The sequence below is a fragment of the Argopecten irradians genome, chromosome 9, assembly GCF_041381155.1.
Source record: "Argopecten irradians isolate NY chromosome 9, Ai_NY, whole genome shotgun sequence".
Lineage (NCBI taxonomy): Eukaryota > Metazoa > Mollusca > Bivalvia > Pectinida > Pectinidae > Argopecten > Argopecten irradians.
This window is the reverse complement of record NC_091142.1, coordinates 5,768,455-5,784,976: the sequence shown is the minus strand read 5'-3', so window position 1 is coordinate 5,784,976 and position 16,522 is coordinate 5,768,455. Positions and strand designations below refer to the sequence as shown.

General features: G+C 33.8%; 2 protein-coding genes across 4 annotated transcripts; one reads left to right on the top strand and one right to left on the bottom strand.

The window, feature by feature from the left end:
- Positions 1 to 281: 281 nt before the first annotated feature.
- LOC138331202 (transport and Golgi organization 2 homolog) lies at positions 282 to 11,024 on the top strand. 3 transcript variants are annotated; one of them, XM_069278686.1, is made up of 8 exons: positions 282 to 418; positions 3,086 to 3,292; positions 3,922 to 4,038; positions 5,088 to 5,205; positions 6,369 to 6,433; positions 7,460 to 7,616; positions 7,973 to 8,089; positions 9,028 to 11,024. In XM_069278686.1, exons 2-8 carry the CDS (start codon positions 3,151 to 3,153, stop codon positions 9,167 to 9,169), a joined length of 858 nt encoding a protein of 285 aa, XP_069134787.1. In that variant the 5' UTR covers positions 282 to 418; positions 3,086 to 3,150; the 3' UTR covers positions 9,170 to 11,024. The 3 variants fall into 3 exon arrangements, with proteins under 3 accessions (XP_069134787.1, XP_069134784.1, XP_069134785.1); XM_069278683.1 differs by having other exon boundaries at positions 6,348 to 6,433; XM_069278684.1 differs by lacking the exon at positions 282 to 418 and adding an exon at positions 523 to 543 and having other exon boundaries at positions 6,348 to 6,433.
- A 2,581-nt stretch (positions 11,025 to 13,605) lies between these two features.
- Positions 13,606 to 15,358, bottom strand: LOC138330852 (uncharacterized). The gene is made up of 3 exons (XM_069278354.1): positions 15,042 to 15,358; positions 14,621 to 14,728; positions 13,606 to 14,017 (listed from the first exon to the last, which is right to left on the bottom strand). The coding sequence occupies exons 1-3, from the start codon at positions 15,251 to 15,253 to the stop codon at positions 13,831 to 13,833; spliced, it is 507 nt and encodes a 168-aa protein (XP_069134455.1). The 5' UTR covers positions 15,254 to 15,358; the 3' UTR covers positions 13,606 to 13,830.
- Between the last annotated feature and the right edge of the window lie 1,164 nt (positions 15,359 to 16,522).

Here is a 16,522-nt window from a genome sequence, read left to right as displayed (position 1 = left end):
TATATATATAATATATATATATATAATTGTAAGCCTACAGTTATATCACAGGAGTTCGACGTTCTGTTAATAATATATAGGCTATGTACATATATAAAAAATACCCCTATATACTATATAAAAACACAGTATATAGGGGTATTTTTATATATGTATATAGCCTATATATTATAACAGAACGTCAAACTCCTGTGGTTATATTTAGATTTCCCGCACTTTTTTTTTATAGTTTTTCCTGTATTACCCGTTCGGAAGGCTTCGTACGTTATACAGTTTTCATATACAGATACGAGTTGTTCCGATGATAGGTCTACTTTCACTTTCACTTGGTCTTGATCATTGCGACGTTTGCAAATTACGTATACACTATCCTGCTATCAGTTGCCAAACAAAGACGGTTATGTAGGCTCATGATCAGGTAAGGCGAACTCTGGTACATTCTAATTAATGACATTTGTTTTCGGTTTGTAATTAAAAACTGGATTGTTGTTGCATGTTCTGAAGAGGGGTTGAATCATGTGTTATAATTATGACTCGAGTCACGTACGTAGACATTTTTTTAGATCAATGTCTACCCGGTTTATACGGGAGTATCCCCAACCTGTCTAAAATTTCCTGTTATTCATATCACTAGAGACATATTGTAATAATAATGATCTAGACTTGTGCCCTAGTACATGATTAATATATTGGTTATTATTGTACGAATACAGATTATATATATCATATCACAAAATATCAAAATTTCAGCTATATAACTGACTTCATTAATTGTAATATAGGTAAATCAGAGTAAATGACACTCAATAATTTAATAAAATTTGATAAGATATTTTATGGACGCAGGCAAGTAACATGCCCCTATGTCCATATCTCATACAATGAAATACAATGAAATGATATCCATGATGTACAATTAGTAGTTAAGTGATATCAATTATTAAAGGGACAATTCAGTATAAGAGAACATTAAAATTTGTACATATATTCGGAAAAACCCAGTTCTAATGGAAATTAGATGAGTCGGTTTTACTGTGATATGCCACAAAAGCCTATGGTGGTGAAATGCGTGTGAAATGTTCAAACTCGCTCGCTGTCCGCAATACACATTGTGGTCGAACATCTTGTATGCCGAACCCTATCCTTGCTTGTAGAGTAAAGCAACTTTTGTCTAGAACTGCTCAAATCGCTCTGACAGCAGCGTGTTTACCTTTTTAGGTAAATTGTCTTGCCTAAAAAGTCATTCTATCACCTCCTCAGTGGTTATGTAGTTCATTTGTTTAACGTGCGTGACTTTGGCTCGGGATATGGGTACAGCGTACATATTGTACCTGCTTAATCGTATTGATCAACGATTCGTAATAACAACGGTATCAATTAAAATACTAAGCAATGATATGGAATTTACCAATATTTTGTGTTATATGTTTCATAAGAAATGTAGAACAATACATATATGCCACATTTTGCTTCTTGGTTACGTAAAAGAATTAGCCTGAGCGAATTGTCCCTTTAAAGATGCTCCATCGCCGACAGAGCGTAAATGATATTCATTATTTGAACAATTATTGTTGTTTAATCGTGTATATATATGTCTAATTAACACAAAAATTAATATAAAATCATTGGTTTTGCCTTTGGTGCATGCGCAATAAGTATTTCATTCCATATATGATATAGTGCCACGGAATTTTTTTGGGATGCAATTAATTATTTTTCATATTTTTAACTTGAAGTAAAATTGGAAGCTCAAACTTTCCAATGTTGGTAATGGTGTAAAATAAGTAACTTTTGTGACTGAAGAAAAATACTAATTCATCTACTCCTGTTTTTGATAGTGAAAAAATACCATTTGTCGGCGGTGGAGCATTTTTAAATGAAGTTAGCTAATTGGCACGTCAATGTTCCATTTCATAGCTCCCCAAGTGGTTGTATTTAAGATCAAAATTAGCCCAGTGCTTGTCTACACTTATCTCGAAATATTGTTGTAAACTGTTCCATATATCGACAGTTCTAAATCCAAAGGAATATTTCTGTATATCTAACTTGCAATATTTTTTCTTTAATTTTTGCGAATGTCCACCTCTCGAATTAAATGTACTGATAACAGTGTACCAGTGCCAAAGCTTCGATGGCCCATACATTATATAACCCCTGTCAACATACACTCTTTTTCGTCAAATTCTGTATTCTGTTTAGTTTATTCCATCATCGCTTTGTTTGCCTGTATATGTACACTACACCTGTTACTTTTGTAGGACCCATCTCAGAAAGTCCTTTCAAAACTGAATGGCAGTGTAAAACTAGGTCACATTTAATGTAAATAATGTCAAAATGTAATCTCACGCTGGTCAGAATTCAGAGCATGACCAAGCATCTTCAATGGGAAATGAAGTGATCATAGTCTACTAGTTTCAGAGAGAAGTGAAAATAAAAATACCTACATATTCACCCTAATCAGTTATACATTGTACAATGCATATCTAGCTGACATTGCCTAATTCCGTCTTTGCATATTACAGAGTTAGCTTCCTTGCGGGTAGGTATCGATTGTTTCGGCATTATTTTGTAAGCGCAATTCACGTCATTTTTTCCGAAATGTATGACGTTATGCTTGCAAATCTTGACATCACAATCAATACCTATACCCGCAAGGGTAGATAACTCTGTAATATGCAAATACGGAATACATATGTACCGGTCAGTTGTAGTAGTATTTGATTAAACTGGTAAAGCAGATATCTACTTTCAAATTCAATCTTAGCTTTCACAGTGTTTGCACCTGGGCCTAGTTTCATGACCATTCCTTAATTTTAAGGAATTCTATAACTTTAAAAGCTCCAAATGAATAAAAGTATTACAGATTTAAGAAAGGCTGTTAAAATATTTTTAATCTTAAGATTTTTTCATTAAATTCTACAATATTTTCCCGTTTTCAATTAAGCAATCCCTTAAAATAAGGAATGTTCGTAAACTGGGCCCTGGTGTTTTGACCAGAGGAAAGATGCATGTTTGGTTTTGTTGACACAATAATTGATATTCAAATTGTTTCAATTGTTCTCAATACATTTCTTAACAATTCTAGTTGTCACAGCTGATGATGACCCTATGACATTCCTTTGACCTCTGACCTTTCAACCCTGTGCAGTCATGTGTCTGTTGTTTCTGTACATTTGTGATTCGGCTGCTGATGATGGCTACAGGCTAATTCTGGCTGACAATCGTGATGAACTCTGGGACAGGCCAACAAATCTGGCTGAGTTTTGGGGGCCAAATGGAGAGATCCTGAGTGGTATGTATACACAGCTGGCGGAGTTTTGTGGGCCAAAGGGTGAGCTGTGGTATTCATGCAGGTCATCATCCTATATTTTCTCTGTAGAACTTGTTGAATTTGCTAGGTATTCAATTTAATTCAAATGATATCACTCAACATTTGATAAATGATGAACTAATTTGGACTTAATTAGCAGTGCACAGTAGATATGTTAAGTTTGATTTAATGTCATTAAAAAAATTATTGAGTGATAATTACGCTGTGACATATATCTTTGATAATTAAATTAATAAATAATCATCATTATTGACTTTTTTTTTTTTTTTTTTTTTTGAGTAGTAAACAACAAGCTTTGGATATACTGTCACCTTCACTTGCCATGTTTTGTACTTCAACATTTTACAGATTTAATAATGATTTAGTTCATTTTGTATACACATCCAAGATGCTTTAGATAATATTTTGAGTTTATAAATGTCAAAATTGAGATTTCTTTTTTCAAGTAGACTACAGGGGATATAAAAATTCTCAGATATATTTTATAATGATTTGATGACCAGTGTCATTCTGCATTAGAAATCGATCACATGTGATTAAAGAAGTTTGTAGTATTATAGAATTCCTGAGCTATTAACTTTATATAACAGGCGTTGATATGGAGCCAGGTAAGGAAGGCGGTACCTGGCTTGGAGCTTCCAAGGATGGCAAGATAGGAGTTCTCCTAAATATACTAGGGATACTGGAACCTAAAAAGCAAGGAAGAGGTAGGCACAATTAATTACAATTGTAGTCTTCATCATAATTAGCGCTCCCCTTCCTATAAGGCAAAAAAAATATATATTTATCTCTTTAGGGTTACCCGACCGACCCTAATTTTTTACCCCCAATTCTAATTTTTTTACCCACTTTTCTACAAAAAAGTCGGGATTTCGATCTCAGACTCTGGTTTTGGCCATTATTTTAAAGTGAAAGACATTAAAAAAATGAAAATCCTCCCAACCTACCAACCCTATTTCTTGGCCAATGTAACCTTAAACAGATTTATTTTTTTGGCCTAAGCTCCCCTTCCATACTTCTGGAGAAGGAGTTAAAGTAATATAAACACTCCAATCTCATGAAATTTATGATATTTTACAAATTTGTGATGCTTATAACATCAGTATTGTATCCCAAATTATGTGAACTTTCGAGTCTGTCATAGGTGAATCATGATGTTATAATGTGTCTGAAAGGAAACAAGGCCTATGCATGTTTACTGTGACAGATTAATGTGCCATGAGTACGGAAATAATTAGTATTTGGTTTCGGGTTTTAGTTTTTTGTCCACAACCTTTATTTTGGTTCCCTATTAAGGGCCCCCTTTGTGATAGTTTTTTTAAGTGCCCTGGACGCTCAGTATGGCATATATGTATGTAGTTGCATGATTATTTACAGTAGAAAAAGATTCAAGTAAAACTCTTAGGACCAACAAAATCACTTTGTTATAAGCAAAGATTGTTATATACTTACATATAACAGACATCTTATAGAAACCTAAATGAGGAATGAAAATTTCTGTTCTGTAACCACAAATTTATTGTGTATGTGTTCTTTATTGACATATTTTACTTTAGTATACCTGAATTACCTATAAAAAATGGTGTGTCATTAGACGTTTGTTTCAAGATATCAGAGCCTGACCACATTGTTTTGCATGGGAGTAACCATGAGAAAGGCAGATAACTATGATATTTTATGTATCTAGATACATTTGTAGGATACACATTTACAGGTCGGTGATTGCAATATTAGTTGTGTGTTTCACGGTTGACAGGGCCCTTGGTGACAGACTTTCTGAAGGACGAGCTTAGTGGTGATGAGTATATAAAACAGAAAGTATTACCAATCCACCAGGAGTACAACAAATTTAATCTTATACTCGTGGACCTCAGGTAATTTTTCCAATCAACAGGTAACATAGGTTAATTAATGAGATCAAGGTGATTCAAATTATCCTCTTCTTTTATCAATTATGGATATCTCTGTCTCTGATCCATTCTTTCTGCATCAACTTTGGCCATTCCATGATGTTTTGTCATTCTAAGGTATGGTAAAGACGAAATATTTCATTGCTTTCCAAAAATATATCCAGGTGAGATTTGTAAAAAATAATCAAAGGGAGATAACTATGTCATTGCTATCCATAAAAGCATCTACTAAGGGGAGATTTGTAAAATATATCAAGGGGAGGTAACTATCAAGGGGAGGTAACTTTGTCATTGTTGTCTAAAAAGATATCTATGGGAGATTTATAAAATATATCAACGGAAGGTAACTATGTCATTGCTGTCTAAAAAGTGTCGATGGGAGATTTATAAAATATATCAAGGGGAGGCAAATGTATGCAAACTATTTAAAAAACGCTTTAAGACACTCTGGACATCAAGGAAGATAAAATATTGACTTTGTAAAAAAACCTTTTGTAGACACCCTGGAAGCTAATTCTGCTAATTCTAAAACTTTTAGACACCCTAAGCTAATAAAATAAAATATTGTAGTATCTTGTATGACATACTCAATTATTGTAGTGATGGACTAAAATTCACTACAGACCAATGCATATTAATGTGTTATCTCATCAATAAGTTGCCATAGAAAACATCACTGTTTTAAGCTACATCAATATTTGTTATTTATTGCAATCAAGGTTGTGTTATAATAAATCAATGAAGTTGTATTAATCTCTTTAACAGGAAAACTGCTTGCACCGAAATTCTTAATATATGTACAATATGATTTCATTAACGCTGCTGTTTTCGACCTCCTTTGGTAATTTTCTATTTTCATATTACAGTTATCTGCCCTTGCAGATCGATATTAATTGTTTTATCATGTGTTTGTAAGTGTTACCAATATCATCTTTTCAGAGAAAATAACATACATGTAAATTTGTTTTCAAACTGACGTCAAAATTGATATTTTCCTGGAAGGGCAGATAACTCTTGCAATATGCAAAGACGGAATATGTAAAATTATTTTTTCTGTGACGCAATGGCGTTGGCCACAGGAACAATTATTCTGTGGTGTTTTACAGGTTCAGCTTATCTACTTACAGATCAAATTCAACACCAGTTACCTATTACAACAACAAAACAAATACAACAAAAAACCTCCCGAATGGTAAGCTAACTAATTACTGTTCTAATGTTAGGTGTTTCACTAATAATGTCTGTTATAACGGGGTCAACCTCAGAATAGTAAGTTAACAAGTTACTGTTCAAATGTTGGGTGTTTTACTAATACTATCTGATGTAACAGGATCACCCTCATAATGGTAAGCTAACCAATTACTGTTCACATGTTGTGTTTTTCACTAATAATGTCTGTTATAACTGGGTCACCCTCAGAATGGTAAGCTTACCAGTTACTGTTCAAATGTTGGGTGTTTTACTAATACTATCTGATGTAACAGGATCACCCTCATAATGGTAAGATAATCAATTACTGTTCAAATGTTGTGTGTTTCACTAATAATGTCTGTTATAACAGGGCCACCCTCATAATGGTAGGCTAACCAGTCAGTGTTCCACTAATAATGCTTGATGAAACAGGGTCACCCTCACATTGGTAGGCTAACTAATCAGTGTTCCACTAGCAATGTTCTGGTGTAACAGGGTCACCTTCATAATAGTAAGCTAACCAGTCAGTGTTCTTCAAATAATGTCTGTTGTAACAGGGTCAGCTTCACATATGTAAGCTAACCAGTAAGTGTTCCTCCCTTCCCCCATTAACAAAGGTAGGGAGTATACTGGGATCAGCTTATCTCTCTTTTTGTGTCTGAGAAATGTATCCTTACAACTCCTCCGGTACCACTGGATCATTTTCAATGAAATCTCATATGTTGTGGACCATATGTAGATGTTCATGATTATTTCATTCTTCTAAAACTAATTTGACAATGTGACTAGGTCACTATAAACAAGTTTTGCAAAGTGGCCAATAACTCATACCCTGGCAATGGGTCTTCTGGAATCACCTATTTGTCTGTCTGTCATCTGCACATCTTGAACTGACAACTCCTCCTTAACTACTGAACCAATTTTCAACAAAACTGCACAATGATGTTTGGGACCACATGTAGATGTGCAAGAAGCCTTTTGTTTGGCAAAAAATATCATATTATCATTTTTGTTTCTTCATTACCAGGAAGCTACGGCTTTGACAACTCCATAACAGATGAACCGTGGCAGAAGTCGGTCCACGGTCAAGTTACCTTTACAAAGGTTATCAAGGACCATGGCAGGAAATCAGACAAGGACCAGTTAGTCAAATCTCTGCTGGGCATTTTGTGTGACCACACAAGGTTAGACCATGAAACAAAGCTTTTCACATATACATGTACTGTATAGCTGGTTTTGTTGTGCAGGGGATGATATTTTTTCGTGATTTTTGGATACATTGCAGAAATTTGATCCACAAAAATTTGAGAAATGGTTGAATTACAAATGTGTATATATATTTGTATAGCCAGATCATGAAAATTGAAATCTTTTAAAATTTCATTTTTCCCATTTGAATTAAAATCATGAAAATTTTGAACAGCGTAAATAACTTGCTATAATAACATGCATGTCATTTCTTGAAATATCACTTCTAAATTAGATATCAATCCAATATCAATCAGGAATATATTTCTGACTTTTTTTTTATTTTCTGTAGGTTTCCTGATGACAAACAGTTACTAAAACAGGCCAACATGTCTAATACACCTGATGATATTCGTTTAGAGCGGAGTGCAGCATTTGTTTGGTCACCTTTGATTAGATATGGCACAAGGTATGTACAAACGCGTCATAAAGGACACAACCATCAACCACATTAGGTCCAATTTACTACTGTCTGTAAACCAACATATTTTTGTGGCAACTTAATTTTGCCTTTTCATGTCTAACAGTAATTTAATTTCTCAGTTTCGAGTCCTACTGTATGTTCTGCTGTATCTGTGCACAGGACATATTTGCTGTGATACATTTTTCGTTTTCCTGATCATTTGCAACATACACAAAAATTCATTGGTCACGAAATTTAGTAGGTATACAGTGTCAAATTTACCTTTTTATAAAAGACATCTGTCTATAAGGGACATTTTTGTTGTCCATTCGCTGTCCTTTATAATAATCAGATCATAGTGTCAAGATTTCTCTGCTTCTTAATCTGTACAAATTAACACTGTCACCCCTGAAATTTCACAATGGACTGTTCTAGTCCTTCATGTGGAAGAGTCTGAATGTGTCTTCAGGGATGAATGAGTTAAGAGTGACAATCGAGAAAGAACTGCTCCGTAGTGTACATGTACATAATATAAAATTGTCTTTATTGCATACAATTGAAGTTTGTCCAATATCTTCAGCAGACCAGAGGAACATACATTTACCAAATACTTCAGATCTTATCAGAAATGATCAAATGAAAGTCTCTTCTTTAGAAGGACAGTAAAATGATCCTTCTACTAGTGAGGAAGAGGACAAAGGTCATCAAGATTTTAATATGTGTGAAATAGTTATAGGTGGAAGCCAATGTGCAACATGTGTCTGTTAATCATTCACTTCTAATCCTTTAATCGTCATTTAATGATGTTCAATAACCAAAACATATACCAAGAAAATAAGAACAGTCAGAGAATAGAGAGAACAAAGTACAATAAAAACAACGAAAATTAACAAAACAAAAGCTGTAAAAATGGTTATTAAGTTTTGATACATTTTCTGTTCCAGGACTAATACTATTATACTGGTGGATAAGTTTGGTGAATGTGAGTACATTGAAAGGACGTTAAAAGTACCAGTGGATCCAGAAAACCTTACATCAGAAACAAAATCATACAAGTTTCAATTTCAAACTCAAAACAAGCTTTAAACTTCAATGTGTGTTTGTATTTTGTCTATAGCGGCAAAAAATTGTCTTTAATTTATTAGTACATACATTGTCATTAATTTTAAGACGCTGTCATGTGAGTAAAATGAGTGAATATGATGAGTAAAAATCAAACGGGATGCCTTCCATGTGGTGATTGTGAATATTACGACCCAAAAGAATATTTTCTCCTTTCCATTTTTATCTTAATTTCAGAACCCAGGGCTCTGATTTGGGTTAAAAAGGAGTATACAAGCTTTACAATTATTGTTGTGATGTGTTCAAATTTTCAATATTCTAAGAGCAGTTTTTTTCTTAGGTGTGCTGAAACATAAAATATTTCGTTATTTAACAAGTACAATGTGTTTGCTGTTGAGAAAAAGTGATTGCGGAAACTAAAATACCGTATAGCTGGTAATTTTCGCGATTTGGTCTAAAAACGAGAAAATCAAATTTAAGCGGTTTTAACTTTTCGCGATCTGGAATTAAAGCTATGTATATAAGATTCAACCATTTCTTAACATTTTTCTGATCACATTTTCGTGATCATAGAAATGTGTCGCGAAATCGCGAAAATATCGTCCCCACGACAATAACCGGCTCTATATATGACTTAGAAAAAAAAAGTTAAATTGACGTTACATACTTATTTATAATTACCCAGAATGATTTTTAGAGAATGAGAAACATGACTTAAATAATATTTATTTATAATGATCTGATATTTTCTTACAATACATTGAGATGAGTTCTAAATATTGTCTATTATTAAGTATAACTTCTGTCAAATACAGCGTGTATATGTTTATTTAGAAATTGTTCTGAGAAATAGCACAGATGTCACAAGACCAAGATAAAAGGTATTTTACATTATTTATTACATGTAGACGATCTGTTTAGTATCATATGTAAGTATTGATGTCAAAGACTGTTTTTGACAGTCATTCTGATCAGTGTTGATTGCATGCTTTAATGTTAACCAATTTTCCTTTTTCGGCAACTTCATTTTCGTGATTTTTGTTTCCACACAAATTCGCAAGTAATTAACATTCACGGATCCAGACATTGAATGGAATTTTCTATCAATGTAAATGATGTAGATGTTAAATTGCGTAGATACATTTTTCGGGAATTTATTTTGATCGCGGATTTCGCGAAAGTAAATCACACGCGAAATAAAGCTAGTTCACAATACAGTGGTAGTTTTTCTCCATGGAACTTTGGATCTCTGCCAAAACAAACCAAATTGAGATATTAAAAAAATCACAAGAATGAATTTTCAGCTTGAATCAAATAGTCTACAAATTTAAAACGTTTTTGTTTTCATTCTAGTCATTTGATATTTGATATACGTATATACATGTGTTTCATAATGGTAAATTTAAAATTTCGCCAAATTATGCTATTTTTCCTAATAGAAAAACGGCTTTTAAATAAGATTGTTTCTTTGCTTTATATTTGTAAGTAAGAATGTTTTATGAAATATAGTATTAATTTTAAATTCTTTTGTGAATTTGCTATACAAATTGATAATCTTTTACGTACGATAAACTATTCTTTGAAAAACAAAACAAACTACAAACATGTTTCTCTGTTACTATGTATGCGAATTCCAGAAAAAAATCAATGTATCTGTGTGTGTTGCTTTAAAATTTATCTTCAAATATACATGCAACATTGTGGAAATTGATTTGTAATTATATTGCAGATTGTTTGTGATTAAATGGGATGATATATTAAATATGACATAATTGCATTCTCAGTGAAATGTATATTGTGGAATATTTAGTTATCCTACATGTATCTATGATACATAAATTATATAAGTTATAGGTAATAAATAAGTTAAAGAAATGAATTGCGTCTTATGTTGTTGTTTTGTATCGCTCTCGACGAAAGTTCACGAAGGCGGTACTATGGTGTTACTTTTCCGACGACGGCGGCATTGTCGTCAACATTTCACTTTAAAGTTTTGCATTTAGCTCTAGATTTGTTTCTCAAAAAGTTGAAGTCCAATCCTAACCAAACTTTAAACATAGCTAAAGAACATTATCACCTCAACACAGCTCTTCAACACACATCATTGGTACTGGATTCATTTCAGGGTGTGGGATTCAAAGGCTGTGAAACTTTGTGATGCTAAACTATACTTAGCTCTTTTCTCAAAAAGTTTAAGTCTAATAACCAAAGACCATCGTTATCTCCTCAGCACATCTTATAATTGCAGGATTCAATTCACGGTGTGGGATTCAGATACTGAAAGACATAATTATGCTGCATTTCACTTTTCCTTCATTTTGCTTTACTTTCAGAAAAATTTTTAAATATTCTATCAAAGTTATGAAATAAATCAACAACACGATACTTATAGTTACGCGTAATTCTTGTTTCATGATAGAAAGGTCGACTGATATTTTTCCAATAGTCAAATATTGTAAACCGACTTTATTTTTCTGCCACTAAATTTTAAGATTTCATTTTAATAATTTTGCGAAGATTGCCTTTCTAGAAATAAGGTAGACATGCTAAAATTGTAAATCACGAAATTAAGTCGCATAGAAAATATCATCCTCGATACTCCAGGGACTACGATCACTTACGATCTCTACACTCCTGGGCTATATCATAGTAAAACTAGGGGCAACGGAACCGACCATGCAATTTAGTCCTTTGTACATTAAATGATCCATATAACGGTACAATGACGTTGTTCCCCTGAGCTGCCTTCGTTTTTACTATGAGATGTTCGAGGGGTGCAGAGATCGTAAGTGATCGGAACCCCTGGAGTATTGAGGATTACTCTTCTAAGACAAATAGAGATGCCTGTTTTGTTGGTTGTTTGGTTTGTTGATTAGATTCACGCCCTTTTAACATACATGGGCTTTTTGGACGGCATCCTGTGAGTGCGGCTTGTTGCATGTGTGAAGCGCGAGCGTTTTTTGAGAGACTGCGGTATGTTGCCTCTTTGTAATAGACTAGTGGGGTTTGCTATTTTATTTTTTTAATTGTGCTGTATCGCTCAAACACATCCACTCTATTATCTTAATATATTGACCAGGGGCGAACCAGTCGTCCCACTCGCTTTATATTTAACGTTAAGCAAGAGCAGAAACTACCTCTTTTATAAACAATGGTGTCTCGGATAGAAGATACATCACAGATCTAGAGCCTTCCACATAAGGAATGAGAACTCAACGACCGATTGCTAATATCGCCATTGTATAATGTAGGGGAGTTCGATGTTATATTTGTATATTGTATTTGTCAGTAAATAAATATGAATAAGTCGTAACAATGAATACATATACGTACACAAACGACCATCATTTGGTCGAAAATGGGATAGCCGTTCAAACAGAAACTCATAAACATTAAGACAATGTGACAAATGTGAATTTAATATTAAAATGGGATAAACCATGTCTTAGCAGAAACTCATAAAGACAAATGAGAAATGTGAATTTAATTTTTTACATGAATATTTCCGGGGGTCGCCGTCAAGGTGTTAAAAGGATCGAAACAGATATTCTCTTCCTCTTTGAAAAATTTCCCCATTTAAATCCTTATAACTACCGATTTAACCTTTCAAATCTTAAAATCATCTGTCATCATAAATTGGCCTATTTTATCCATTTAGTATTTGTGTATACTGATAACGGCAGTCGGTAAGATAACGATACTTTTTAAACGTTGACATGACTAAGATTCGAACCCGGAAACATATAAGCTTATATTGCGTTTTAGTGGATGTACATTTGTTTGTTTTGTTCTCTGATTTATTACATTAATTGTTCGTTGCGGGAGGGAAGTTTAAAGACTACATGGATCAATATAAATATCTTCCGTAAGTAGTTGATCTATGTTTTTCCTGTCCAAATCGCAGTCGTTGGTATTATCATATTTGTATATTTGATGTTTAAAATATTAAATTCTTCCATAATAAAGCGTTACAATATGTTATAGCGATTGGAAATGGCGATCAAAGTCACCAAAAATTAACCATGTTACGAACTTATAAAGTAAATTGAGAACAAGTAGAAACCATCTTTTGAAAGGAAACTAAATTCAAAAGTGGATATTGAACAGAACCAGATGTTACGAAACTATGAGCGTCCTCCATATCGATCATACCCGTCGAGGAAATCTTAAATGCAATTTTAATTGTAATGTATTTTCTTTTTTGTGCTTATAAGTGTTTACCAACCAAAATAAATATTATTTTATTTCATTGTTTCGCTAAATCAGGTGAATTACGTAATTCAGACAAATCCCATCCTCCTTTTTTGTAGGAGTTACTATCACTGTCGTCATATCCACTCTTGTATTATGTCATAGCAAAACTGATGGCTCTGTGTACAACGATAGATGAGACAGGTAGTTTGGTACTTTGATGTACATCAAATGGACCGAAAAAAGGTATACTCACTTACGACTTTCAAGTTGGCAGTCTCTATGCCTGTGATTTTTCATTTGTTTCTCCTGAAATGCAATCACTTTTATTGTGACATATTTCAAGGGCTGATACCACGACATTGATAGTTTACCCCTGGGCTATCGATGATGACGAATCCATACCACGTGGGTACTTCGTAAGCAAGGACAAATAATAACATTAAAAATATTTCAAAAATCAGTCTCCTGACCTGTCTATCTCCTAACAAAGGTTATTTAACTGCATGTGTCTGGCCTCGTGCAATTTTCAGCAGCATGTGCAGTTTTTGTAGAGGAGGGTGGTTTAGCTCATGGGTGTCCAGCCATTCGACTAACTCATCCAGCCGTTCCTTGGTCAACCCGTAATGGTAGCAGTTCTTGTGTAGATATTGCATGTTCGGATAATGGAAGAATATTTCTCTGAAATATAAAATCAGTCGACATAACAGACAGATGCTTCCACAAAACAAACTCATGTGTAATTCTGTTACTATAGCTAAATAGGAACGAGTTTAAGTTAAATGTCAAACTTTATTACAATGGTATCAGGAAGGTTGTGCTGTTCGATTTCCTTGGTAGTGTCCTAAACTAAAGATATATTATAAAAGAGGCAAAAATTCCTGCTATCACAAGGAGACACAATATAAATATACCACAGCCTCCCAAATACACATACGCACTCTCTAAACGAAACGTGTCATTTACAGGGAAGGCAATTCTTGACTTTAAATATTATGTATAGGACGTTGTAAGCGATAGTTATCCTAACTACATTGAACATGTGTATATTGTAATATGAGAGATATAAACAGGAGAATCTTTCCATGTGATAACCCAATTGCTATCGAGTAACATATTATTGAATTTACATTTCATTGAGATTCCACTGAAAATATTTATACGCAAAATTATATGCAAAGATTATCACGAAAGCAAACATCCACGAACAAGACACGTTGTCCCATTCAACATTTTATAAAAACGAATAAACATCTTAAATTTTAAACTTAGGTTGTGACTTACTGACACACATCGTGATCATGAACCAGGTTCGCCTTTACGACAACATATTTTCCATTTTCATTGTGCTTCATTATTTTTATCCTAAACTGGCATTGTGACGTCACAGTTCTGAAATAAAATATAGATTAAACGGTAAGATGAGCTAGCTATTAAGGCGTACGTTTTTGTACTTTCCCCCATTTTTTTCGCAACAGAAGGTTTTCTTTTGCCAAGTATTGTAAACTGAATTTTAACTTTTGCAATGTGAAGCAATCATATCATTTGAATATTATTTTTAAATGGAAATAAATGTAAAAGTAAAATTCAAAATATTTTAAAATAATAAGATAAAATACATGAACATTTTAGTGCTCTGGAAGATGATTTTTCATGCTGTGTTGTACGATGTTGTCATACAAATTACCATGGTTACATAACTCACCGTTGTTGATGACGTAGTTCCCGTGTGGTAATGACGTTTACACAAATACTACCCGAGTGAACACACCTTATCTTTACAACATTCATTTTACAGTCAGTGGATTTGGAATGAACAGTGTAATTTTGGCAGATCGAGGCTAGTTGTTCCTCAAACTCTTCACACGTCTCGAATTCTTCCCCTAAATGCATTGCAGTGTTTGTAGCAGTGGCCATATCCTCCGAAGACTAGTAATTCACAAGGCGTTTGAAAATTTCGGAAAATTTAGTCTTCTGTCATATTAGTGGAATAAGATATTCTGCATCTGATTTTTCTTTTGTGTATTATCTACCGCCAATAACATCCTGAAAGGCCATTGACAGGTCGGAAGCTTTATGCACATGTGGATCCGTATGCCAACGCCATGCGAGTTACCTCAGTTGTTCATTTGATCATGGTACTGAAAATGGTACTGAAAACTATATATACATGTATCATGCTAAATTATGTTACTGTAAAAGTGAGTACTTTCGCGAGTGTTTTATTTCGCGATTTTTACGTGTAAACATTTCGATATGTTATTATTGTCGCGATAAATACACGTCATCAACTTTTTTTCCAAAATATTACCCTGGTGTTAAATATATACACCCAACATTACGCGCGGAAAAATGTCCTTCGTGTAATTAACGTAAAATTCCATTGAGGGATCAAAAGGAGCATACAATACCGAAATCTTTAAAATATTGAGTAATTATTTTTCACCACAAAAGAGTTACAAAATCTTCAGCTTTCATGCCTGCCCATTTTTAATGACGATTTATATTAACGCTTTAGATTTAGCTCGAGATACTCTGTTCTCCCATACTTCACAGGGATATCCCGTTGTTGCTAGGGAAAAGATATCTCTATCTTACATAGGGGGTGTAAGACAGCTCACACGCGCTAGATAATAACGTGACGTCATCAATACATGCGGCGTAACTGCGGCGCGCAATGTAGATGACGTCATCAATTTTGACGCATAACGACGTTCCTGCGATCATGGCGCGATGAAAAAGCTGGAAACCAAGTGGAATTTCATCATTTTTTTCTACTAAGTATGGGAGAAAAAGAATCAAACATGGGTCTGTGAAGTGGACAGGGATATCTCAACCCTCGTGAAAGATTTTGGCCGCCGTCGGCAAGCCTCTGGTTAACCGGCCAAAATCTTTCACTCGGGTTGAGATATCCCTGTCCACTTCAAGACCCATATAAGAATCTATTATTCTTAACACAACTCTTAGACAATATGACCAGACATCTGTTTGTCATAATGTCTAAGATATAGTGATTGATTTTCAGAGGCCGTCCTTAGATGACACTTGATGTTGATAGGACATCAAGCCCAAACAACCAACAATTCAATATTGGAAATAAATTAATTAAAAAATCAACAAACCTATTGAATTACGATGTTTTATTGTACTTTTTATAACGTGATTTCTGGCATTTCATAAAAACCT